The 26,489-nt window shown below is 41.9% G+C and overlaps 1 protein-coding gene across 1 annotated transcript in view; it reads right to left on the bottom strand.

The window, feature by feature from the left end:
- Nucleotides 1-503: 503 nt before the first annotated feature.
- Nucleotides 504-26,489, bottom strand: part of STAMBPL1 (STAM binding protein like 1) — a 42,002-nt gene continuing 16,016 nt past the window's right edge. Inside the window, exons 2-11 of the mRNA XM_054728902.1 lie at nt 21,585-21,667; nt 18,305-18,522; nt 16,034-16,109; nt 14,241-14,336; nt 11,412-11,769; nt 10,241-10,365; nt 7,857-7,994; nt 4,112-4,224; nt 3,078-3,177; nt 504-922 (exon numbers count right to left, since the gene is read on the bottom strand). Coding sequence (XP_054584877.1) covers nt 866-922; nt 3,078-3,177; nt 4,112-4,224; nt 7,857-7,994; nt 10,241-10,365; nt 11,412-11,769; nt 14,241-14,336; nt 16,034-16,109; nt 18,305-18,522; nt 21,585-21,614 — 1,311 coding nt within the window. The 5' untranslated portion in view covers nt 21,615-21,667 and the 3' untranslated portion in view covers nt 504-865. The remainder of the gene's footprint in view (nt 923-3,077; nt 3,178-4,111; nt 4,225-7,856; nt 7,995-10,240; nt 10,366-11,411; nt 11,770-14,240; nt 14,337-16,033; nt 16,110-18,304; nt 18,523-21,584; nt 21,668-26,489) is intronic.

The following is a 26,489-nucleotide window of genomic DNA, read 5'->3' as shown; positions in this document are numbered from 1 at the left end:
ATGTACTAGCACCCACTACAAAGTTCAATGATTCCTGTTTTATAAAGAGGGGTATTCCCTGCACTGTGTGTGTGGACGAGGTAGCATTCCTCCCCCACTGGTCTACTCCCTAATACTAGTACTGCGCCACCCAGATTCTGCTCCAGTTCTCACGCAGGAAGAGCCTGCTATGGGTAGCTCAGTGGCTTGTTTCTGCCTTATGACAACTTGTGGGATTGGAAGTTGCAGATCCTAGACTATAGAACTAGAGTGTGGCTTGCCTTATGCATGGGGCTTTGCATCTACAGACACCACCAGCTAAGGGCAGGTTAACGTTGCAAGTCCAGCTCCACAGACAACCCACTCTTCCCTGAATGACGTTATCCTCAATTTCTTAGCATATGAAGCCCATATGCAGCCACAGTTCTTCTCACATGTGGGGTCAGCTCATCTCCTAGCACAGGGAAAGGTTGTGGAAGCAGATGGCCTGTCTTGGAGACCACCTGCTCCTCAGAATTCCTTGTTTGGAATTATATTTTATAGGAATGAGAAAAAAAATATAGCAAAACATCTAATGCTCTGAAAATGTACACAGAGACCTCTTTAAATACTGGTCATATTATTGTTTGCAGCATAATTTATTATCTGGTCATAGTAGTTGGCTCCATTAATGGGTATTGATTTAACATCATTGTGACCACTCTTAAGACAGAGCAACCCAAAAAGAAAACTTCAAAATGCACAAGAGCAATAAATATCAAACTTTCTGGTCTAAAATGTATAAATATAAAATATCAGTCACTTCTGGAAACATCTTGAGAAAACCTAGGGACCACGTGTCCATGGGCAGGTATCCGGTGGTAACGGTGCTAATCTTCAGAACAGGTCACCTCAGATCCAGCACGATTATTTTTATATCTTTTACCAGCACATGTTTGCATACCTAGGAAAGAAAAAATAATGTCTTTAGATCATAATGTTTAACAAAATTCTCTTTGGGGAGGGAATATGAATTTCCTAATTTAAAAATGTTCCTAATTTCAAAAAAATATTTCCAATAAGAACAAATGTAATCATGTGTAACCATTTTCAACAAAAAGAAAACATTTACAGAGACTGCCAAGTAATTTTTATTTAAAATAAATACTAACTTCAAACTAATGTTTCTCAGATGTTACAGCCAGAGAACCACCAAGGAATCAGTTAGAAAGAAAAGTTGTAGCCAGATAATGTTTCTTTCGGGCTACACAACGCTAATTAAGAAGTTTTCTTTGAACCGCTATGAAAAAAATTAATGTAGCCACATTATGTGGAAATCATTCATGAGACATTCAATATCATTTTATTTAAGAACTAGAGGCCCGGTGCACGAAATTCATGCACGGGGAGGGGGGGGGGAGTGTCCCTCAGCCCAGCCTGCACCCTCTCCAATCTGGGACCCCTTGCAGGATGTCCGACTGCCTGTTTAGGCCCGATCCCACCGGGCTTGGGCCTAAACGGTCAGTCGGACATCCCTAGCACAATCCAGGACTGCTGGCTCCCAACTGCTCGCCTGCCTGCCTTCCTGATTGCCCCTAACTGATTCGGCCTGCCAGCCTGATCACCCCCTAACCACTCCCCTGCCAGCCTGATTGATGCCTAACTTCTCCCCTGCCAGCCTGTTTGCCCCTAACTGCCCTCCCCTGCAGGCCTGGTCACCCCCAACTGCTCTCCCCTGTAGGCCTGGGTCCCTCCCAACTGCTCTTCCCTGCAGGCCTGGTCGCCCCCAACTTCCCTCCTCTGCTGGCCTGGTCACCCCTAACTGCCCTCCCCTGCAGGCTTGATCACCCCCAACTGCCCTCCCTTGCAGGCCTGGTCCCTCCCAACTGCTCTCCCCTGCTGGCAATCTTGTGGTGGCCATCTTGTGTCCACATGGGGGCAGGATCTTTGACCACATGGGGGCAGCCATCTTGTGTGTTGGAATGATGGTCAATCTGCATATTACTCTTTTATTAGATAGGATAGAGGCCTGGTGCATGGGTGGGGGCCGGCTGGTTTGCCCTGAAGGATGTCCCAGATCAGAGTGGGGGTTCCCTTGGGGCGTGGGGTGGCCTGAGCGAGGGGTCTGTGGTAGTTTACAGGCCGGCCACGCCCCCCAGCAACCCAAGTGGAGGCCCTGGTATCTGGGATTTATGTATCTTCTACAATTAAAACTTTGTAGCCTGGAGTGGAGCCAAGCCTTCTGCTCGCTCTGTGGCCGCAGCCATTTCTGTTGGAATTTATTTACCTTCTATAATTGAAACTTTGTAGCCTTAAGCGGAGGCCTGGGCTGGCCAGGGTGTGTGGAAAGCTTGGCTTCCTCCATCACTGCCATTTCTGTTTGGATTTATGTATCTTCTATCACTGAAACTTTGTAATCTTGAGTGGAGGCCTAGGCCAGCAAGGGCAGGTGGAAAGCTTGGCTTCCTCCATTGCCGGGGAAACCCAAGCCTCCCTCCTGCTCTCTGTGGCCGTAGCCATCTTGGTTGGGTTTATTTGCATATTCACTCCTGATTGGCTGGTGGGCGTGGCTTGTGGGTGTAGTGGAGTGGTGGTTAATTTGCATATTACTCTTTTATTAGATAGGATTGTTTGCTTACTTGGAGTCTGAAGAAAACTGTATTTTAAGTATCATACAGATACATAAATAGAAATGTGACATGGGCCAGTAAATAAAATAATAGGACAAATTACAAATAATAATTAATGTTCTAGATAGGAAAACTCCAAACTAAGCACTACAATGTTTTATCCCATATTATACTGCTAAAAAAAGTAAGGAGGTAAAAAAGTAAATATCTATGCCTGGTTGGCATGGTTCAGAGGTTGAACTTTGACCTATGAACCAGGAGGTCACAGTTCGATTCCTGGTTAGGGCACATGCCCAGGTTGCGGGCTTGATCCCCAGTGTGGGGCGTGCAGGAAGCAGGTGATCAATGATTCTCTCTCATCATCGATGTTTCTCTCTCTCTCTCTCTCTTCCTCTCTCTCTCTCTCTCTTTCTCTCTCTCTCTCCCTTCCTCTCTGAAATCAATAAAAATATATTTTTTAAAATTAAATATCCAACAGGGTCTACTCACACTGAACAGCCTTGGTTCCTTGGTGTGCGGATGAAAGCCCTTCTTCTTACAGGTGGAGACCTCGAGCATGCCAGCACTGGTGAGCCTGAAGATGCCAGTGCTGAGTTTCAGGGTGAAGGAAAGGTACAACAATTAAGGATCGTCTGGGCTCTCCTGATGCTTTATTTGAATGGCACAAGCATATTCCTCAAATGGGAAGGAGGAAGGCACCGCAAACTAGGAATTCCACAGTGATTTTTTGAACCAATCTTACGATGACTGGCCAAGAGGTGAGGAACACTGGAGGGGCCAGTGCTAACTCCAAACACCTGCAAGATTGTCGTGGGCAAGAGGCAGCTGACCTGCTGGGGAGACCACAGAGGAAAAGCGAGGCCCCCTGGAGGAAACTGCGGGTGGCAGATCTTCCTAATTGTCTTAACAATGGCAATAGTGGTGATAGCAACAGCAAATATTTACGGAGTGCTGGCTGCGGTGCCAGGCACCATGCTAAGCCCTTTACATAGACCATCATCTTGAATTTCCTGCTCACATCAACCTGTGATGGGCAGGTGTCAGGGACGAAGAGGCCCAGCCTCACAGTGGTCAGGCATCCTGCTAAACACACCATTTGAGGGTGCAGACTGGATTCCTATATAACTTGACATGGGTCCTGTGCTTATAATCACTCTACAATAATAATCGTCTCCCAAACCTAGAAAGGTTTTGGAGGTAATTAAACGAAGGCTGGAAATTTTCCTACCACAGGAAATAATACAGTAGAACTAACATCTCAAATGATAAACTAGAATAATAACATCTAATTTATCCACTTCAAGGTCATGTTAACTGGAGAAAGAGAACCAGTGATTCTCCCACTGAAAAGGACCTTGAAAAGCAAGACTGTAGAGCTACAGGTGCATGGGAACTGACTGCCACCAATCTTTTCCCCCCAAGGGCATGGTGTGCCTGCCTTTTGGAGGGGACACGCTTGGACCCAGCAGCCCCAGTCACAGCCTCACTGGAGCCCCTCCACATGCACTTACTCATTCACTTACTCGTTATGCTTTGGTGAACACACAATGGCAATCGCCTCTGGCAACATGAGCTGATAGGAACAGTGAGTGTGAAGATCGACACTGGATAAGAATGCAGTTTGGGTCGGATGTGTCTATGAAAAGAGAAGAGGACAATCTTATCGGGGTAGCCGAGTCTTAGGCAAGGCCACAGACCATTCGAAGAGAAAACTAGTTATTTGCTATTTCTTTCTTACCATCATTAACCAGATAGAAATTTTTTAGAGTGTCTGCTGACATATACCTTCCCTTTTTGCATCTTTGGAATAACTATGACTTTGAGAAGAGTTTCTTGGGAGTGTTCATGTCCTTTCTGCTTATTGGAAAAGACAGAACTGGAAATTAATCATTACAACTCATCTAAGGAGATACCTCCGTTATTATCTCCATTTTCCATACGGGGACCTTGAGGCTCCTTTACGTAACTTGCCTGTGGTCACACAGCTGGTCAGGAGCAGAGCTGTGACTGGAAACCCAGAGGTACTTTATACAAAACCCTGGACACGAAAGGAAAGTTTTCAATAAGTTCTCCACATGGTGCTGTTACCCATATGTGGATCGCCATTCCCTACCAATGGGAGAACGGGACTCTTCAGGTTGTTCAAGGTGTTTGGGACTCACCTTGCACAGCCAATAAATATGCACATGATGAGAAGAGATTAAAAAGGAATTATCTTCCAGATTTGGGGCTTATATATACACGTATTCATGAGAGACAAATCAGAGGTTCATACTTGGATATGAAAAACACATGCAGCCACAATGACTTTAAAATTCACAGTCAACCCAACTACCCTCAAAAAAGGAATGTGACCATTTACATCATGAAACCAGGTCCTTGGCATGCACTGCCTGGGTCTAGCTGCAGAGCACCGCGAAGGTTCCTTAACTTCCCCACGCCCATTTCTTCGACTCTAACATAAGGGTAATCTTATCTTCATGGGATTATGAAAAGTAAATGAGACAATCATGTGGAATGCTTAGCACAGCGCCTAGCCCGTAGGAAGGAATCAAAACCATCCGCTGGCGTTAATTTAATATTGTCATAACTAACGGGCATGGGCTCATAGAACAGCTTCATGCCATTATGTAGAACAATAGCTTGTTCAAGAGATGGAAGATTTAAAAATTCCTTTCTACTTTATTTACTAGAATGAAGATAAAAATCCATTCATTTTTATCCAAATTCGATTTACAGAAAGATACATGTTCTGCAAAGAAAAAAGTAACTCGGTCTGCAAAGACCGAGCTCAACGGAGGAATGGAAATTGCCTAATTTTTTAAAACCCAAATCTTTAGCGAAGGCATGGGTGGGAGGGCCTGACTGCCTGATACCTGTCTCAGTGAAAACCTTCCCTTGATACAGAGAGCCGTCTATGCCTCGGTGAGAAAGTAAGACGTGTTCAGAGGAACTCTAGGGCTCTGGAGGCAGCGAGCAGGCGGTCAAGTAGACCAGTCACTCCGCCTGTCCCTTTTGTTCCAGACTGAATGCACACAAAGCATCCTGAGCCCTTTGTTGCTGCCAGGAGGAATCACTTCTACTCCTTGACGACAACTGTCTCCTAGGAGAATGGTGCTTCCCTCCCTCACCTCCTTTATGAAAAAAAAAAAAAAAAAAAATGGTGATGACAATGATAACAATAGCAGCAGATGCCATTTATTGCAATTGAACGAATGACTTTCCATGAATGATCTCATTTAATTCTTACAACAACAAGATGAGAGAAGTGATATTATTATCCCCATTTCACAGATGAGGAAACTGAGCTAAGCAGAAGAGTTAATAACATGCTAAAGGTCATAGAGCTCATGAAGCTGAGAAGTCTAAACTCAACTCCAGATCTGCCTGATTCCAATTCAGCCCTTCTTTTCTGTGACTAACTTATATCTGGAAAAAAAATTAGCTGGAGAATTTGTTCCTATTATTGTGCCGATAAAAATCTTCACAAAAAGTCATTACAATCACTGAAGTTTAGACATATAGCATCTTAGTGTTTTCACTGAACCGTAACAATTTGGTATAGTGAACTAAACGAAAAGCAAAATCCTGGAATTCTAGAATTATGCCAAATCCATTATGTAAATGACCCAATTTCATTATTACATACATTAGATACATAGGACATAAGGGAAAAACTCTGATTTCTAATTAGGAAAATGTTTTGTAAGATAAACTAGCATTGACTTTTCGATGTAAGTAAATTGAATGGACTGTCATTCTTCCTAAGTTTATTTACAATTTATTTGCTACAATTTTTATTTTGCTTTAAAATACATTCTTGTTACAAAAAATCACATTAAACTAAATAACGCTTTTAAAATTCAGCCATTTCTAAGCAAACAGTAAGGCACATTACTTACTGTTAAGTAAAACAAATAGACATATGGAATGTTTTGCAAACTCTTCATTATAAATAATCTCTTGTATTTGAGAGGCAGTTTATACTTTTCACAAGGCTTTCAAACCTGGCATCTTGCTTACAGCTCACACAAATCTGGTGAGGGAGAGAAGGTTTACATTAGCCCCACTTGGCCCATGAGGGAACCTGGAAGGAAGGAGGTTAGGAGTCCTGACCAAGGGCACATGGAAATTTACATGTGGAGCTGGGACTGAATTCTCCTCTCCTCTCCCGAGTTACAGAACACCAAATGTTCGGTGACATTGTGGGTGCGGCTGTGTGTGTGTGTGTGTGTGTGTGTGTGTGTGTGTGTGTGTGTCCTGCCCCTGTTCAGTACTTCTCTATAAAGCAAGTAAAAAAATGGTCACGTCATTCGTCAGGGGCTCTTGAAGGTCCCCAGGATGTGCCCTGGAAATCTTGGCCAGTAAGTACCCCATAACGGTGGGATGATTTGTCCCTACCCTCAGGCCCAGATGTGTGAGACTGAATGGAAAAATATCCCCAGAGAGATTACATTAAGGATAGAAAAGTAGAGTATTAGCACCAAAACCAACAACTGCAATTTTCTGAGTCCCTGGAAAAATGTGCTAAGGAATTCCCTGACATTATCTCAACTAACACTCACCATCACCTTAAATCAGTTATTCTGATCCCTGTTTCATGGATGGGAATGCTGATACTCAGATTGCTTAAGTAACTTGCCAACGTCCCTATAATGAACTCTTAGCAGAGCTGAAATTTAAACTCACATCTTTTAATTCCTAAGCCCATTCCTGTTCCTGCGATGGCCTGGTGGGTGGTAGGACCCAATATTTTCAGCCCCATCCTTTAGGCCCTAATCCATGGCTTGTTTATACAGTTATATACATCATTGGCCTGCAGGGGAGGTACAGTGGAATATATGGTTCCTACATAATATGTACAAAAACCTGTTTTAAAGAAACATTTTCTAACATTTTCTTAAAGGGAAAGGGAACATTAATAATTGTCTAGACAAATTAGTTAAAAATCTCACTAGGCCTCCATTCTACTCTGTAAAAATCAGCGAAACAAGTCACTAATTTCCAAATGTCTCTCCCTCCTTTAACCTGAAAATCACTGAAAAAAGTAAGAAAAAGCAAAATATAACCCTCACCAGATTCAGATTTGACAGATTTAGACTTAACATTGAAGAAAATGCTTTGATGTGATGCCATTTATTGGACTTGAAAAATATTGAAAAGGTAGGGACTATTTAAATTAAGCTGAATTTCCTCAAGGAGGAAAATAACAACACACACACACACACACACACACACACACAACTGAGACCCAAAGGGCAAACGTACATGGATCCATCCCAGAGTGAGGAGGTCGTGTTGATCCTGAACACTGAATAATTCCTCCACGTTCTCCACGTCGCAGTAGTCTGGGCCTGCAGACTGCTTTGGCACGATGATGTGGGTAATGGTAAATTCGTTGTGCGTCTGGAAAACAATTAGCAGAAAGGTATCATCTCCTGACAGGGGAATAAAAATAAAACAACTGGCAGAAAAAAATTCATATAGTTCTGAATTTTCTGCCCCACAACTTGCATCATCCTCCCCACTTCCCACCTCTCCCCCAATCACAATTCAAAAACAAAGTACAGGTACTGAACTAGGAAATGAATTATTTGCCCAAAATGTGAGTCAGCAGTTTGGAGCGTGAAAACCATTTTCACAATAGAAAATGTACCATAAATAGGTATTAGCATCCTAGGCTGGTCTATGGCAGTTTAGTTAATAAATAATGTTTAGATATATTACATCTATAATGGGAAAATCAGAACAAAATAATAGTGGGTTTGTTTGGAGGGGGAAACACTAGTTCCATACTTCTGTGGTGTTACTAGAGGAGATTTCTAAGGCTTTTCGAGGTTGATGGTCTTGTTTTTATTTTAATTATATTGGATTTCACTTCTTGACTTACGATTTTCTTCTACTATGGGGAGACTCACTGGGATTTTTCCATAATTAGGTAATCTTTTGGATTTGCAATTAGATCAAGAGAAAGTTAAAATAAATTACCCGCCTCAGCTACAAGATAAGAGTTGCAAGGAAGAGGGTTGTAAAGAGGTGGCAGGAGCCTCAATAAGAGCTGTTATGCTGTGTTCAGCTGTCCATCCCTCCACAGCACTCCTTCTGAGCTTGGAAGCCACAGACTTCTCTCTAGTCTTAGGGCTCCCTGCAAACTGGCCACTCTTCCTCCAGCCTTCATTGCAGCTCTTCCCTCCATCCCAGTCCCTCACTCACGGCTCACTTTATGTCTTCTTCAGGCTTGGGGTAAGATCACCTCTTAGACCCTCCCAGACAAGGTCAGTTTCCTAGTTACACGTTCCCTTGATCCTGCACTTCCACTGAGAGCACCCAGCCCCATTTCTAATTAATCATCTGTCTCAGTCTTTGCAAGCGTCATGTGGCAAGGACTGTGGCTCTTGTAGGCTACCGAAGGCCAACACCTAGCACAGTGTCTGGCACATCTTTGTCTGATGAAGGAAGGAAGGAAGGAAGGAAGGAAGGAAGGAAGGAAGGAAGGAAGGAAGGAAGGAAGGAAACAATTAAACTTAGTACAACATATGGTCCTGGGAGGAAGCATCCACAGCACACTGCCCCCTGAAGGGCAAATAAGGTGACCAAGATGGCAGGTCATTCTGCTGTACTTGCCATCTGTGCTTCCTTTCTCCTAGACTCCTAGACTCTCGATTCCAATAATTACAGGCTGTTGTTGTTCCTTGTGATTAAGCCCCTAAAGGAGGATGAAACACTGGAATACCGTAGGAGAATGTGTACTGGAGAATAGAACATAGTATGCATTCCATTAAACATCAGTTCTTAAGCTGAATGTTTAGGGCTGACAATGTTCCTATACCCAGACATAGAAACTTATACCCAAGGAGACTATGAAAGGCCACTTCCAACAGAAACATTATTCATCTTTCTTGCAAGTAAGAAATTAATTTCATCTTCTCTCTTTTATTTCCTTCTACGTTGACATTGTCTTTCATCACATATTTCAGATAAAATCTTTCATACTTAAATAGGGCCTGTGCCATAAGATTTCGTTTGTTGAAACTATTGCCTTAACCCTTTGCACTCGCTTGCTTTTTTCTTGATTCCTTTATTCTACTCGGGATTTAATTTTTTAAATACCCCAGATTTTACAAAGCGCGGCAGTAGAATAAAAAACTGGAGTTTCTTTTCATACAAACTTATTTATTTGGATTTTTTTTAATATTTCAAATTATTGATACATTCAATACAATTCGACATACAAGCTGCTACCGATGCTAACCGTGTCGAGTCACACTCGACATCCGAGTGCAAAAGGTTAAAGGACACCACAAAACCCTAGTTGTACTGCACACATCTCTCAAAAAGTGGTGGCAAGACGATACCTCCCACGGATAAAAGCAGGCAGCGTTAATTATATAAATGTATGGGAAACTAACAATGGCAACAAAAATTTGTCTTAGAAAATTAGATGGTTTTGAAAATCCGAAGACCTGAACTTTTACCATCCATGTTCTAGAAGGATAGTTCATGAATAATGACAGTAGTTTTATGAACTTAATCTCTGAAAAGTTAATAATATTTGCAACTCCTAGGAAGCTACTACATTCTGCTCTGCTGATCACAAGAACATCAGTGCTTTGGGAAGTTTCCGGGGCAGAGACATGAAACAAAGGCCATACCAGTTTTCCGCAGAGTATTCCACAGGTTTCTATTCCTCTCACTGTGTTGGATTCTGCCAGCAGCAGAAATCTGTGGCAAAGATCTCTCGGTAAAACTACACACCGCAGTCCTTCAACTACTAAATCTGAGAAACAGAAAAGGGAGAAGAAGCTAAAAAAAAACCCCCACAAATCGTACATCCCATCCTTCAGAACAGTTTTTGGCGAGTGACTGCAAATAAATATAAATATCAAAAATTAGATGACCGGATGCTCCACTTTCCATGTGTTAGTTTAAAACTCTTAAAAGTAAACAGTGACTAGAAGGAAGGTAAAATGACCTAAACTTACAAATAGGTGGCAAAGGGCAAGCACTTCTACATTTCATGCCCCGGATCAACTATGTGCACGGAAGCACGAGTTCTGTTCTGGCTCAGAGCCGATGTACTGCTAAGCCACAGGCTACACAGATGACACCTTGCATCCTATAAGACACAGGGTGAATACTCTTTACTGTGCTTCCCATATGTTACTTTATGTTACTTATATCTTTAGGAAAGTTGGTGGTAAGTAAAAAGATGGTGTTTTCAAGAATAATGAGCAGCAGCTCAATTTATAAACTGGTCGTCTACCATGACTTTTTAAAAATAAATAGAAACATAAACTCCATCTGACAGTGTCTGCCGGGAAGAACGCCCCATATGCTTCTGAGAACTTGCCAGGACAGACATGGCAGCGCCCAGCAGCACTCACTGTGGGCAGAAACCCATAAGCCATCTGGAGGCCCAGGGCAATGCTCACTATTTAAATTCAAACTGCCAAGCAAAGTTCTGGACAAACAAGTTTCTCAACATTCATCCCCAGCATACAGTGTTTAAGATTCATGTGTTTCTTTGATAAAATACATGAAAGAAAAAAATAATGCTTGGAATTCTTCTCTTTTAGACTCTCTGTACCGTGACCGAATACAGTCCTGTGTATTTGAGTCTCTGCTCTTTCAGGGGCAAATCCGGAATTTTCAGGTTCCATATAGTACAAGTCACACGGTACAGAAGGACTAGCTCTGTCTATGCGTACATATGATGGAGGGGGTCCTGCCACGATTGATAAGGAAATGAGGGCCCTCCCAGATGAGAAATACGGTCCCGTTAGAAGAGATTCAATGTCTTGCAGGGGCCCATTGCACACTTACTCTGAACGGCACTGAGAGTAGCAGCTGGCTTTAAGGCCCTGTTGACCGGAGGAGAGTGGCTAGCATAATTGGTGGCATCACTTTTATTAGGTTGGTCGGCAAATACATTCAGCAGGGAATTGTTCTGGTGTTTGGGAAAGCAGGACAAAGTGCTGCCATCAATCTGCTCCGACAGCGCTGGGGTTTCCTGGCTTCGCATCTGACCTCGGGCTAATTCTTGCTTCTTGAGTTGATCTTCAAAAAACAGAAACTGCTCCGTTTCCAGCTGCTGCTGGCGCATCTGAGCGATCCGCTTCCTTTCGGCCTCTATCAGTCGCTGATGTTCCAGTTTTTTGAGAAATTCGGCTCTATATTTGTTCTAAAAAAACATGTGGTTGCCAGAGCAAAAGGTTAGTTTCCAAGGCAAGAACATCACACTGGGATTAGACATTCAATCTTCCAGCAGACAGAGCCGCAGCGAGATACTGTCATCTGCCCGTAGGGACACTCGTGTGACAGTGAGGAAAATATATAAGGTCATAGCCAAAGCCCCTTAACCTGACTCGGGCAGCGGTTCTAAATCCACTCATATTTTACCAGAGACAGGCCATGACAGTCAACTTCCCTCCATTCCCCTGCGCTTTCAAATATTAGAAAATCAAGGTCAGGATGCTTTGCTCAGCCTGACTCACCAAACCCTGAGGAACAAACTATCTCAGAAGTGGTTATATCACCCCAGACTGCAGTGGCTAATATAGTAGCCACTAGCCATAGGTTGCTATTTCAATCTATCTATATAAAAGCCTAAGTGGCCATTGCAACGAATGAACAACCGAGCAGGCTGCGTGGGGCGACCAGGCCGGCAGGGGGGCAGTGAGGGGAGACCAAATGACTGAACAGCAGGCTGCATTGGGTGACCAGTCCAGTGAGGGGGCAGATGGGGGCAACCAGACCGCCGGGGGATAGGGGGGTAGTTGGGAGCAATCAGGCCAGCAGGCAGAGGCACTTAGGGGTGATCAGGCCAGCAGGGGGCAGTTAGGGGTGACCAGACTGGCAGGGGGGGCAGTTAGAGGTGATCAGGCAGGCAGGCAGGTGAGTGGTTAGGAGCCAGCAGTCCAGGATTGTGAGAGGAATGTCCTGGATTGGAGAGGGTGCAAGCTGGGCTGAGGGGATGCCCCCCTCCCCCAGTGCACGAATTTCATGCACCAGGCCTCTAGTTTAAATACATTAAAATTAAATGAAATGAAATTAGAAATTCAATTCCTCAGTCCTGCTAGGAATTGAGTACCATGTGGCTAGTGTCTCCCCCTATCAGCAAGTTCCACAGAGCACTCCCATCATCGCAGGCCGTTCTGTGGGACAGGCTGCCCTAGAACCCTTTGCACATGACTCCAGAACTCCTACTGCTGGAACTTTACAGAGAAGGGAGATCAATAAGAAACATTTCTCAAAATGTGGTCCAATCATCTCTAGTACAACAAACCTGCACTTTTGTTTAAAATGGAGATTCCCAAGTTCCCGTCTTATCAAAAATATCCAGGTACTATTAGGTAAGAATATAATTTTTAAAAAGAAGTTCACCAAATAACTGTGAAATTAGACTTTGGGAGCTACTGTAAGGTAGTTGGGTGGCGGGAGGGCACAGCTTACAGCCCCACATAGAAACCATATACTTGTTATAGGGCAGATTCTGATTCAGTTTGGCTTGGGTGGGGCTGAAGATTCTGCATTTCTAACTGCTCCCAGGTAACACTGGTGCTGTCTGTAGCCAGGGCTCACCAGTGTGTCTGTTCATCTCTCCTAGGCATAAAGGAGATTACTACATGTCATACACGTGGGATGCTACTACTGTGGACTGTGAAGTCAGACCATGCAACAGCTGCCGAGGCTGTTTCTCCCAAGGAAATCTGGAGGGGGCAGCCAGACGCATTGCTGAGTGTGAAAGAGACTTAACTGGGCTTTTTTCCCTTGCCGTTGCTTTGACTGAGCCTCCAGAATCAATTTTATCTTTCATAGTTCAAATCCAATCAAGTCATCAATATCCACACTTGCAGGAATCTTCTGATTTCAACGTTTTCTCTGTCACTTAGTCAAAAACATCACTCAAACCTCACCTCTGGCTATGTTCAAAGAACACAGAGAAGTTCTGTGACCGTGTTCAGACTAACTGAAGTCAGAGTCAGCAAAGGTGATAACTCCCAGAGCACATAAATACATGAACAGAAAAGGCAAAAACAATCCTTGTAAGAAAGCTGAAAACATTAAGAATTCATGTTTTCAACTTGAGTCTCCTATAAACTGGCCAATGTCTTCTTTCAAAGCCTTTCAGTCTCATTATCATTTTTACTCTTTATTTAATGAGAATCCAGAAGCCATCATCCCTTGATGATATGATTATATTTCACTCATCCGATTATAATTCTACCTCCGTGAAGTATTGATTGCAATATGTAAGAATCTAATTCACATTTCTAAGGTCTGCAAATTAGATACATCAGAAACCATATACTTGTTCTCCCTATCACCTATGAGCTCTATTCATCACCAAAGAGCAGGCAGCTGGCTCAAGGTTACATTGGCAAGAGTTGATCAAAAAGCTCTATTAAAATCTCTGTAGGAAATCTATTTTCTAATGCATCACTTTATTAGATGTTGGAGGGAAATGAAAATACCACATCTTTGGTGCAAGTGCTTAACCCGGAAATCAACATGAATTTTTTATTGGTGTTACATCACTGCATCTTTAATTTTTAATCAAATGTATATGACATCTAAAAACTCATATAAAAATGAAATTCAAAAATATATTTGCACAGAAAAGCATTAAATAAATGTACCAATTGGACTTACTTTGCTTTGCATATGGTCTTGGTATTCTACGTTATATTTCTTTAAAAGGTCCTTTTTCAATTCATCTGTCCTTGGAAATGCAACCTCCTTCAGTTTCTTTTAAAAATATATATACATATTGATTAGTGGGGTTTTCAGTATAGTCTTTCAGATCATCAGCTGAGAAAGAAAAACAGCTGGAATGTGAATTAGAAATCAAAACACAAGTAACCAAAGATGATGGTGGAAAATAGATCTCTTTTCTAGGCTCCAAAATGTAACTTCTCAGTAGGGGAGTGGAGAAATGATCCCCTCTGCAATGCATATCTGCATTTTGTATGGATAGATACCCCATTTTGAGGCAGTCGGTTTGCAACTTCACATTCCACAGTATGTAACGATGTGTCATCATACCCAGAAGGGACACTGAAGAACATGATAGATAAGTGCTCCTAGGTTTGACAGACTATAAAATGCACTGAGGAACTCTCCATAAAAACACAGATTCCCAGGCCTAAACCCAGGTTTACTGAATCCACATCTTTATTGGAAGGGTAAGGGTTGGAGAATCTGGATCTTAAACAACTTCCCAGTGACTCTCAATGGCTGAGAAACCTGACATAGTCCAAGCACAATCCCCCACCCTCTCTTTAGAGATGAGGAAACAAAGGCCTAAAGAAATTAAAAGGCTTGCCCCCTATGACTAGAATTCAAATCTCCAGGCTCTTTCACTAAACTTCTGTTCTCATAATCTTTTGTCATCCATCCATCCATCCATCCATCCATCCATCCATCCATCCATCCATCCATCCATCCAACAAGCATAAAGAAATGCTTTTGAATAATTTTTCCTACAAGCAAAAACAACAATAACCCCAAATTAGAGTAAATGAGTCACATTGGCAGCCTGGGAACTTTTGTTTCCATACAGAACCCTCTGAGGTTGAATGAACAAGAGAACTGAGGGGAAATGCTACACAATGGCATGGAAATGAATGACCCTTCAGGGAAGTGTGCATAGAAAAATTATAAAATAGTGATGACCATTTGACAAAATTTTGAGTTCTGCTTACAGGCAGCGTCAGGCTCTATGTAACTGGTAAGAAAACCTTTATTCCACTATATGGTAAAATACCTTTGGAGAGTTGTTTAACATTTCATGCTGTGATTGGCTTTGTCTACATTGTTTATCTTCCTTCATATAAAAGCAACCCCAACTATTTAAGACTAATACATGAAAAAGATATTTTAAATGTTACTTTAAAAGGATTCATTCTCAGGTAAAGATATTTGAAACTATATATGTTATAAATGTTGATGAGGAATAAATACATTTCAACAATCTGCCTTTTCCTTGAGAATATTTCAGGCTCCCCCCCTAAACCCTTTATTCCCTATTAGGCTAGCACCTTAATACTCAATGCTTTTCAAAGTTTGGGGGTTCAGGACTGCATGGAATAATTACACCCAGCCAGAATGTCTCAAGTATGGAGAAATAGATAGCCATTCTGTCAAACTCTGGGAGAAATGGTGAAATAATTTCTTCTTCACGCCATAAAGTGATTGAGCACATTCTTGATCTGTTTCTTTTCTTCCCCTTCCCTCCACTTCAGTTTCAATTAGACAGCCCACACTGGCTCAGAAATGATGATTAAAGGTCGAAGAAGAAATCGAAACATCGTGGCTAATGGAATGAATCTTTGTGCTTAAACTCTCAAGAGGATGAGACAGAGGAGGAAAGGAAGGGGGTGTGAACCAGTAATGGATACTTGTGGGACATTTGATGCCGCAGGGGAGAATCGACCCCACAATACCTTCATAATGTCCTGCTTTTCGGGGACTGCACATTGCTGGTAATCTCGATGGCTGGGAAGCTTTTCTACAAACAAGCTAGAGAAGGAGAAAGCACGTCTCAGCATTATCTGACAGAAAAAGATCAATGATCATTTTACCATGAGAATGAGCCTCCCTTTCAACAAGGACATGCTAAGTAAAGTATTATTAAACCTATATTCATTTCACCTGCCTAATGGCATTGAGTATGATTTTGGCTTCACGGGAGTGTTAAGCTCAGTAAACTAAGCCCTGAGGTTAAGAGGGTCAGGATGATTCCTAAATAGACCAGGAATCACTTGGTCCCTCTCAGGGTTCTGGCTACTGAATCCCACCACAGCACCATCATACTTATGCGTGAAGCTGGCAACACAGAGTATCACGTAAAAATGTAAGAGTTTGGAAAGATCGATATGATCCCTTCTCATGATTGAAAAAGACTCAAAAGACCACTGGTGATTCAGTAGGGTCATGGTGGATATATCAAAAACTCTTAATTGAAAATTTGTAACCAAGAGGAATAACAGCCAGAATCCCTAGTGGATTAGGTGCTAATTAGGAGGTAATTATTTTTCTTGTTCCATTTTGAGGAACCGGGGACAGCAGAAGTAAAGGCAAATCCTTAAAGCCAACCAGGTACATCACTTCCAGACACAGTGAACTAAAAGTAATGCTTCCACGAGATATTGTTTCCATGGGATTTTCTTACTGACGTTTCCCCAGCCTGGACAGTAGTGTACTGCTCATAATAAGTGCTCAATAAATATTTGTTAAATGAATGAATGACCCTTCATTGATTGTGATGGGCTATAAATACTATTTTTGATCAGCTAATCTGTGCTACCTTATAATTACTGATGTTCTGTTGTTTACAAAGCACACATGCATTCGTCATGTCACCTATAGGGTAACCTGGAATGGTATCATAACTCTCATTTCTCAAATGAGAAAATTAAGTCTTTAAGAGGCGACATAAATTGTTAGTTGCCTCAGTCTTTTTAAATAGAATAAAGTCACAAACATTTCGAGTTGAAGAGACCTCAGAGATATTCATCCTCAAGTCATTTGTAGATAAGGAATTGAGTGAGGCCCAGGGAAGGTAAGTGAATTACCAATTACCACATGGGTAATGACCGGGGAGGATTAATATATTCTGATTAGTCAGTAACTGAGAGTATAGTGGCCTTTCTCCTTTCCCACACCTTCAATTCCATAGAAATGTGTGCAAAATTTGAACAGAAAGTGAAAAAGAAATATTACCAGTTGGTAACCTGCACCAGTTAGGAAATTAAAGTTTTTTGGAGAAATGTGCAATCAATGACAATTGATAACCTCTAATTTCATATTTATTGTTTAACCTTCTAGAAACAATTGATTGTGCCAGGTGGATCAAAGGTTGCCAGCCACCGACTTCTCAAATGTTCGCAGGTTAAGTCCCCAACTGAACTAGTGAAATTAATCAACAAGTGACATTCAATTAAAACAAAAGTAAGGGTTTCAGCTTAGATTAAATAAGTATTGCTAACAGATCTTCCCAACCAGTAAACTGGCAAATTGGTAAAGAAAATCCAAATCCCATTTCTGTTAAGTCTTAAACTAGGATATATATACTAACAATATCTATCTAATGAGAAGTATGATATTTTCACATGGCTGTTTTGAGATAGCCACTTTCCCTCAACATTTTGGAAATTCCTTTATACTTAGCTTATTACACAGCTAAATAAATTGTATGTGTTGGTTTTTTTTTTTTTTAATAATTACAATATCAAACTGTTACACTCTATCCTGGAATCATATCCTTTTACCATTGCTAACTCATCCCCCGGACTCAACCCATCAAATCAAATTTTTAAAATGTGAATGGCATGTTCCAGAGGCTGTAGAGAGAGCTGCGCTGTGGCTCCTGCTCTCATAAAGCTTGCATTCCTGCTGGGTAAAATGGCATGAAATAAGAAATTTTACTTGAGAAGAGTAAAATTAAAGGCAGGGACATGCAGGTTACCATGCTGGCCTAGTGAGAGGGAATCTCATAGTCCTCATCACATCCCTGACCTTCTCTCCATCCCCACGCCTCGCACAGGATAGGGGATGCCTCTGAGGACATTTACTTGGTCATTTAAAAACCGACACATTTCATGTTTTTGGAGATTGTAAAACTGGTCTGAACACGAAAACATTCCCGGCATCCAAACTGTCTCACCAACATATCACGTCGATATATTTCCAATTCTCTCATTTCAAAGACTTACGTTATAAACTTATTATACAGAACAAAGGCATTTTCCAAGTTTCCTTCTTCCAGGTACACGGATGCCATCCTCTCCATCTCTACTCCAGATCGGAAGTAGCGGCGCGGAGTGATGTCCTCGCTGATGGTGATGTTACAACCAAGCTTGCTGAGGGCTCGGACCCGCTCCTCCGGGCTCAGGGACACGTCCGTGTGGTCGGGCATAGCAGCTAACTTTTTCTGCAAAGCAAAGTTTCAACCTCTGATTATAAGAAGAAATGAATCTGACTGAAATGATGGATGTATTCTTTGTCCTAAACACCTGACACCAATATCTAAGGAAAGCTTTTCATAAGACTTAATAAGATGATGAAAGCAACGTCTTTTTCCTTTAACATATGATCTACACACACAAAAAGATGCACATCTCCAAGGATGAATATACTTTTATTTTCCTTTTTTGAGGGTAGATCTCTTTTAGGTTTTAGAGCACAATTATGTGGCAGTTCCTGGTATGCAAATGTTGAAGGTCATTTCAAGTGAAATATCATTGATTCTTTTTCTTCATGGGCGTTTCCATCCTGGGCCATGGGAAGCAGACCAAGCAAAGGATTCCTGCCAGGGGAGGGCTCGTGTCCTTCTACTCCGAAGGGTCTCCAAGATACAGCTATGAGGACTCAGCTCTGTCCCAGAACATATCTAGTTTAATAAGGAGATTCCAGGGCCTCCCTGCGTCTTTACCGAGTGAATAGAACTCCACAGGTAAGTCCCAGAGAAGCCTTTCCTTGCATATGGTCACCTGCCTCCCCCCCCCTTTTTTTAACATTAAGACTCTCAGACCTCCACATAATAGTAATTACACTAATTCATCCCTGACTGCAAAAATAATAAAACATTATGAAGAAAAAGTCAGCGATATGAATATATTTGTATTTTATTAATAAAAACAGCATCCAGCCAAAACCGGTTTGGCTCGGTGGATAGAGAGTCGGTCTGCGGACTGAAAGGTCCCAGGTTCGATTCGGTCAAGGGCATGTACCTTGGTTGCGGGCACATCCCCAGTAGGGGGGTGTGCAAGAGGCAGCTGATTGATGTTTCTCTCTCATCGATGTTTCTAACTCTCTATCCCTCTCTCTTCCTCTCTGTAAAAAATCAATAAAATATATTAAAAAAATAAAAATAAAAACAGCATCCGTACACATTTGGAAAAACACAACATATACACATTCAAGGTAATAATTCAATTATTCGGGAGAAAGTGCTCCCGAAAGGCAAAAAGGTCAGCAAGTTTTTGTTTGTTTGTTTTCTGTTAAAGGCCATACAGCACCTATTTTAGGCTTTGCGGGTCATACTGTCTCCACCTCAGCTATTCAGCTGTGCTGGTGTGAAAGCAGCCACACGTCATGGTATTTAACACAACGATCCTGGCTGTGTTCCAGATTTTTACTGACAAAGACAAGCAGATGAATTGGGCCCTCAGACCACAGTTTGCGGACCCCTGCTTTAGGCCAGTGCTTCCCTGTGCCAGCAGCATCAGCATCCACCAGGCTTCTCAGAAATGCAAATTCCTAATAGGCCCCACCTCATTTCCACAGACTCAAAGCCTCTGGAGATAGGCTGGAAGTTGTAACCGGTTTCCCAGAGGCCCTTACGCATGTGACAGTTTGAGAAGCACTGCTTTAGACCACTCTACCAGTTCCTGACGCTCCAAGAATCGAGTTATCCCAGAACAAATTTAGCTTCCCAAGTCTCTCTCAGGTTGTCAGAGGGTAGGTTGCAATTCTCACTACGGTGTGGGCGGAGCATTTGATTAAGATCTGTAGAAAATTTAAAAAGAAATCAAAATAGACATAGTTTTAGTCCGGCCATGAATTATTGATCCAGTCTTCAGGAGCCAGGTGCAGTGAATTAGATTCCTGGAGTTTTTCCAAAGCCATCTGGTCTACCTGGGTGGTAATTTTATAGCAGATAGAATCCTAGAGACCTGGAATGACTCTTGCTTCTAGAGGTTTAATATATAACCAGAGAGCCATACATAAACTGGGTTTCTCAGGGCCATCTGGTCTACCTGGGTGGTAATTTTATAGCAGATAGAATCCTAGAGACCTGGAATGACTCTTGCTTCTAGAGGTTTAATATATAACCAGAGAGCCATATATAACTGGGTTTCTTCATGCCTCTTGCACTTTCTATCACTCTTTTGACTCGGCCTGCAGTAATGTGGGCGTGTTTCCTCCTCCCTGTTTGTTTCTCCCCAAGGATGCTCTCAGGGCCTGGGCTCCCCACCCTGGAGGCCTCCAGCTATCCCTCCTGTGACTGGGTGGGGAAGCCAGTTCAACTTAGAGCAGAAGGGAAAAGAAGACATGTCAGTCTCCCAGATCAGTCTTGACTGTGAATAGGCAGACTATATCACCTCCATGGCCCTGTTTTGTACTCTGTGCCTTATGACAATTGGAAACAACATTTTTAATGTTCCTTTACTCCTCATAAGTATGACCCGTTGTGTGTAGAGGGTATGCAATATACTGCTGCTCTCAGGGTTACCCACAGGGCTGCAGTGAGTGTCATCAGGAGGGAGGGTAGGTAATGATAACTTCCACTTATCAAGCCCCCGCGATAGGTTGGGGACATTAAAAATATTGTTTCCAATTGTCATAAGGCACCGAGTACAAAAACAGGGCCATGGGGGTTATATAATGTGCCTATATTCACGCTCGAAGACTGATCTGGGACACAGAATAAGCCCATGTGATCCCAAGGTCCCTGTTATTTCCTCTCCTGCACACGCTTCCTCTAAGATGTAACTAGAGAAAATGTGCACGGTGTTGGGCTGAAAGTGGAAAAGCGAGAAAAACAAGCGTTTCAATCATGCAGACATTTACACAAGATCCCAAAGCAACACTTAGGTGTTAACTCTAAAATGTTTCCCTCGGTCATTACCACACAAGGTAAGCCTCCACTTTTTATCTGCAAAGCTGAGGCCCAATGAAGTGGTAGATAGACCTGCTGCAAAGTCAACTTTGACATTCTTCTCAAATAGTGTGTTCTGCGAAAGGACTACACTTCTAGAATCTAAGCGGCTAAAGCAGCACTTCACAATCATGTGGGAAAAAATTATTTTTAATTCTAGCAAAGATGGCTTTATTAGTCACTTCCTCAAAGGAGAGGACCACACAGATGGATGATAAATGACAAGTGCTAAACTTCTTGAAGTAACTGTGATTCATTTCACATTTGGTTTGTTTCCGTTCCCCTTTTTGGGTTTTCCAACCATATGTAAAATAGCAGTTGGTGCTTCTTACCAGAGAATTCACAGTAAATGGCTGGTCCATGGCGTTCTGTCTCCAAAATGAGGGTGTTAAGTGTTTCTTCTCAATCACTTCATCTGTCTCAAAAACAAAAAAGCAGAGCTTAGATTATTTTTTTAATAATTTTATTTTATTATTTACTTTTAATTTCATATTTTTATTGATTTCAGAGAGGAAGGGAGAGGGAGAGATAGAAACATCAATGATGAGAGAGAATCTCTGATTGGCTGCCTCCTGCATGCCCCCACTGCGGATCGAGCCTGCAACCCTGGCATATGCCCTGACAGGGAATCGAACCATGATCTCCTGGTTCATGGGTTGAGCTCAATCACTAAGCCATCCCGGCTGGGCTCGGGTTATTTTTTTAAAGAACTCCTGCCTCAAATCTAAACCTTGAGGGTTATGTCTGCCTCAGAAGAATATGAACAAACTGAAGTAACTTTAATAATCTCAGTTTTTTAGAGCGACCGACCATTGGAAATAAATTCCTGAAAATACAAAACTGCAGGTGGCTATGGTTTTTTAAATGTGGAGGTGTGAAGACAATTAATTATTGCTTAGCACCCAGAATGAATCTGCTGGGCATTATCTTACTCTGAATTCTATGCAAGGTTATTAAGTGGGTTTACCTTCTTCCAAGTGAGAAAGATCATAGTGGTTAAGAGTATGAACTCGGGGGTCATGGACTCCTTGTTTAAGTCAGTCTGGGCTTAAACTAAGCCCTACCTACTATGGAAGTAGAGTTCTAAGATGACTCTGGGATTCCTGTCCCTTGGTATCCACGGGTTAACTCCCATAACCTTGAGTGTGGACAAGACCTGTAACTGGCATCTAATCAATAGAATATAGCAAAGGTGATGTGATATTCCTCTCATGTTTATATATGTTGTAGGGCAAAGATGAAGAGATTTTGCAGCTATATTAAGGCCCCTAATCATATGATGTCACGTTAACCAGAAGGGATATTCTCCTGGGTGATCCAGACATGATCAGGTGAGACCTTTCAAAGAGGGAGACACTCTCCTGCTGGCCTTGAGGACTCAGCCATGAGTTCCACAGCTGCAGGGCAATGAATTCTGCCTATAACCCCGTGGGTTTAAAAAAGGACCCCAAGACTCAGATGAGACCCTTACCCTGCTGGACACCTCCATTGCTGCCTTGTGAGACCCCAAGCAGAAGACCTAGCTATCCCCAGACTCCTGACCCACAAAACTCTGAGATAATAAAGTGATGAAGCTGGTGGTGATTTGTAAAGCAGCAATAGAAAACAAATTTGTTAATTGTGTGACTGCAGGTAAGTTATCTGCCCTTTCTGTTCATCTGAAAAATGGGGTAAATAATAGTACCTCTGTCATGCAGTTGTGATGAGGATTACATGAGTTAGCATATAAAGTGTTTAGAATAGTCCTTAGCACACAGCCAATATCCTATAAATCTTAACTATTATTAGAATCTTTATTTTGCAGTTGAGGCAACTGAGGCTCAGAGATGTTAAGTGAATATGCCCAAGTTCAAAGAATCACTCAAACGTGAGCCTCCTTCTTCTTTATGGTAGTTTAGGTCAAGCTTTGCATCACCCCTTCCTACTTCTTCTAAACGTATTTTGGCCTGTATACGCCACTAGTCACTGATGTGATGACGGACACAGACCTCCTCGTCAGCTCCTCATTTATGAAATGAGAGGGGTAAGCCACATTCTCTCAAGTTATAACATTCTGTGATTCTAGAAATCTCAGAAGTAGATCATTCAACCCATCTGTCATTTTTTTGGCCTAAATCCATGGCTGAAAAACCCTTCAAGGAAAGTCACACAGCATATTCTAGATTTGCCCCTTCCTTCTCTCCGGGGATCCCTGGAGATCTAAGCTTGCAAGTTGCAGAAATGCACCAGAAAGAAATAACCTGGAGGGTCATGGTCACAGTGTAGTTTAACACCCAAATTAATTCAGGCACCATTGAATGTAGGCAATCCCATTTGGGGAATTACCACCACTCAGTGAGAAGAAATAAACCAGGAAAAAAAAAAAAAAGACATTACAAGTGTTAAAGAGACAGAACAAAGAGGCTTTTGGGGAATTTGGAGCTGGGTGGGAAGAAAATGGAACAAAGAAATACTAGTCATTGATTAGGGCCTTGCAAAACCTTCTGGGGTTACTCAGATCTTTAAACAGAAAACAAATCATTTAAGAAGTTGGAAACATAAGAACCAGTGATTCTTAAATTTTACTTTATCTAAAAATTACATAAACCTGGGACTTTTTGTTTTTATTTTATTTTCCCTTTTTAAATCTTTATTGTTGAAAATATTACATACTAGTATGTCCTCCCTTTCCCCCGTTGTAACCTAGGACTTTTTACAAATGCAGTCTCCTAGAACTCCCCCACAAGGTTCTGAACCCATCAGTTGTAAGCCCACCAATAGGCACGACATGTTAGGATGTGGCCCAGGTGATTTTGACACAGGAGGTTTCCAAACAATCCTTCCAGAGACACTGCATTTGAGAGTGTATCAAGCAGGATTCTTGTAAGTAAAAGCACTGATTCCTGAATTCAGAGGATAATGGAAAGATCACAAATTTCCAGGAAGAATATTGTAGGTTAACTGTAATTGGAAAATAAAAAATTATTTATAAAAAAAAAATTTCCAAGAAGACCAGAGAAACCGGGCTTGGAGGCTACATATCCAGGAAGATCACCCCAAATCACACACCCCTGATCACCCTGCCAGTTGCCCCACAGATTGGCCATGATGGCTGGCCAGGCCTATGGACCCTACCTGTGCACAAATTCCGTACACTGGGCCTCTAGTTAGCTTCATATTGTTACTGAAACATTATTTGCTTTTTACCATAAACCTCTAACAATTGCATAGTGGAGATTTCCAGAGGTTCAAGTTCATGCAATGCTTACTTGAATATGCCTCTAAATGTCTGTTTTAGCTTTTAATATGGTAAATATAGATATGAATATGAATATAAATATATATAACCCATACAAAGCTTTTTAGTGTCCTTAGCAATTTTTAAGAATGAAAGGGGTCCCAATACCAAAACTGCTGCTCTACACCAACTATGCACACAAACACACAAAGCAAAACAAAACAGAGCATGCTACTCCAATCTAACCAGACACATAGAAGAATCTAAAAGAGGCAAAAATGAATGTCAAGTGCCATCTTCCATTTGTGCTACTGGGGTCTGCTAACATAATTAGAAAACTGAACGTACAGTAAGAGATACCTTACCTCATACAACCTGAGGCCCATGGGAGCAAATGCAACACTGCTGCCTGTTCTGCAATACCCATTCTCTTTTTCTAATATAAAAATATATATTTTTAGCTGCTATAAAGCCACCCAGGTAAAACCTACATTTTCCACATCACCAAACTCGGGCCAATGGGGTATGAATAGAAGTCTGGATCCTACCCTTTAAAGGAAGGGACATGGCCTTCTCCATCGCCCTTGGCCTTCCTGCTGGCTGGAATACTGCCACACAGGTGAGCCATCCTCAGTCACCAGGAGGGGCCATGGCAAAGCAAGAAGAGAAGGGGAGTGGTCTAGTTTGCTTGCACGCAGACCAGTATGACAGAGACGAATTTCCATCTTGTCCAATACTTTGTCTTTGTTTAGGCAGCTGTATCCTGACACATGCAATAAGTTTAACCTAGAAAGGATGATTCAGTGCAACTCAGGGAGACTATTGCCAATACAGATAATGAAATACACATCTTCCCTAACCCCTCCCACCTCAGCACTAAGCCTGCCCCGCCTCCCTCCACACCTTTGGCCCAGGTACAGGGAGAAGCAGAAATATCCTCACTTCCTCCTTCCCTCCCACAGCGCCCCTGAGACCTGCCCAGCCCGGGAGATCCCACTTATCCATCCAGAAGTTTCACTTCTTTAGAACCAGTATCACATAATCCCTCAAACATAACAGATATAAGCTACAGTCCCAAAGGCAATATTTGGTCATTATAAAGGTTTAATTTAGCTGTTACAGTAAACTTAAAATTTTTAGTTTGTTATTAAAATTTAAAAATTGGGAGATTCATACAAAAATTCAGATTTCAGCTTCTCTTAAAAAATATTATATATATCAGAGGATCTGGCACCACTGGGCCCAGTATCTGGAACATTTCATTGTTATTATTTATCTTCTATCCTGCATTTAGAACAGTGCCTGCTACTTGGTAAGGGCTCAATATATATTTGTTAAATTAATGAATGAAGAAGCAATTTCCTTAAAGTCTACAGTATACTTCCCATCACATTCCCAGGCATGTAATACAAGCTTAGTAAATATTTTGCTCTAGATCCATGCTAAAATATGTCCTTCCCCACCCAAATGCACCAGTCTTTAAAAACTTATAGGTAGCTCACTTAATTCTCTCAATACAGGTTTATTCGTTGTTTCAATCACATATTCATTCAACAAACATCCATTGTCCACCTAGGATGTGCCAGGCATTGTTCTAGGTATGTGGAGCATGGATTAAGTTTGCACGATTTCTGCCCTTGTGGAGTCTACATTCTGGTCAGGAGAGACAGGTTAACAGTAAACATTTTGAATAAATAAAGTACATAGTAAGTTAGAAGATAATGTGTCCTCTTGAAAAAAGAAAGAGTGGAGACGGGAATGGTGGGAAAAGAAATCAGAGAGGCAAGGAAAGTAAGGAGGCCTTACAGATCAACATTCAGACTTTCACTGTACTTGGAGTGAAATGGGGAGCTATTAGGGTGTTGAGCAAAGGTGTGATATAAATGACATTATCATTTACAAAGAGACCTGTGGGTGTGCTGGTGAGAATAGACTATGGGGGCAAGGGAGGAAGCAGGATGTTAGTGGGGAGAGGTGACAGTGTCTTGGGTGGGACGGGGAGGTGCACAGCAGTGGATCA

Source organism: Eptesicus fuscus, chromosome 17, assembly GCF_027574615.1.
Source record: "Eptesicus fuscus isolate TK198812 chromosome 17, DD_ASM_mEF_20220401, whole genome shotgun sequence".
Lineage (NCBI taxonomy): Eukaryota > Metazoa > Chordata > Mammalia > Chiroptera > Vespertilionidae > Eptesicus > Eptesicus fuscus.
Note: the sequence above shows the minus strand (reverse complement) of the source record. Positions and strands in the feature narration are given on the sequence as shown.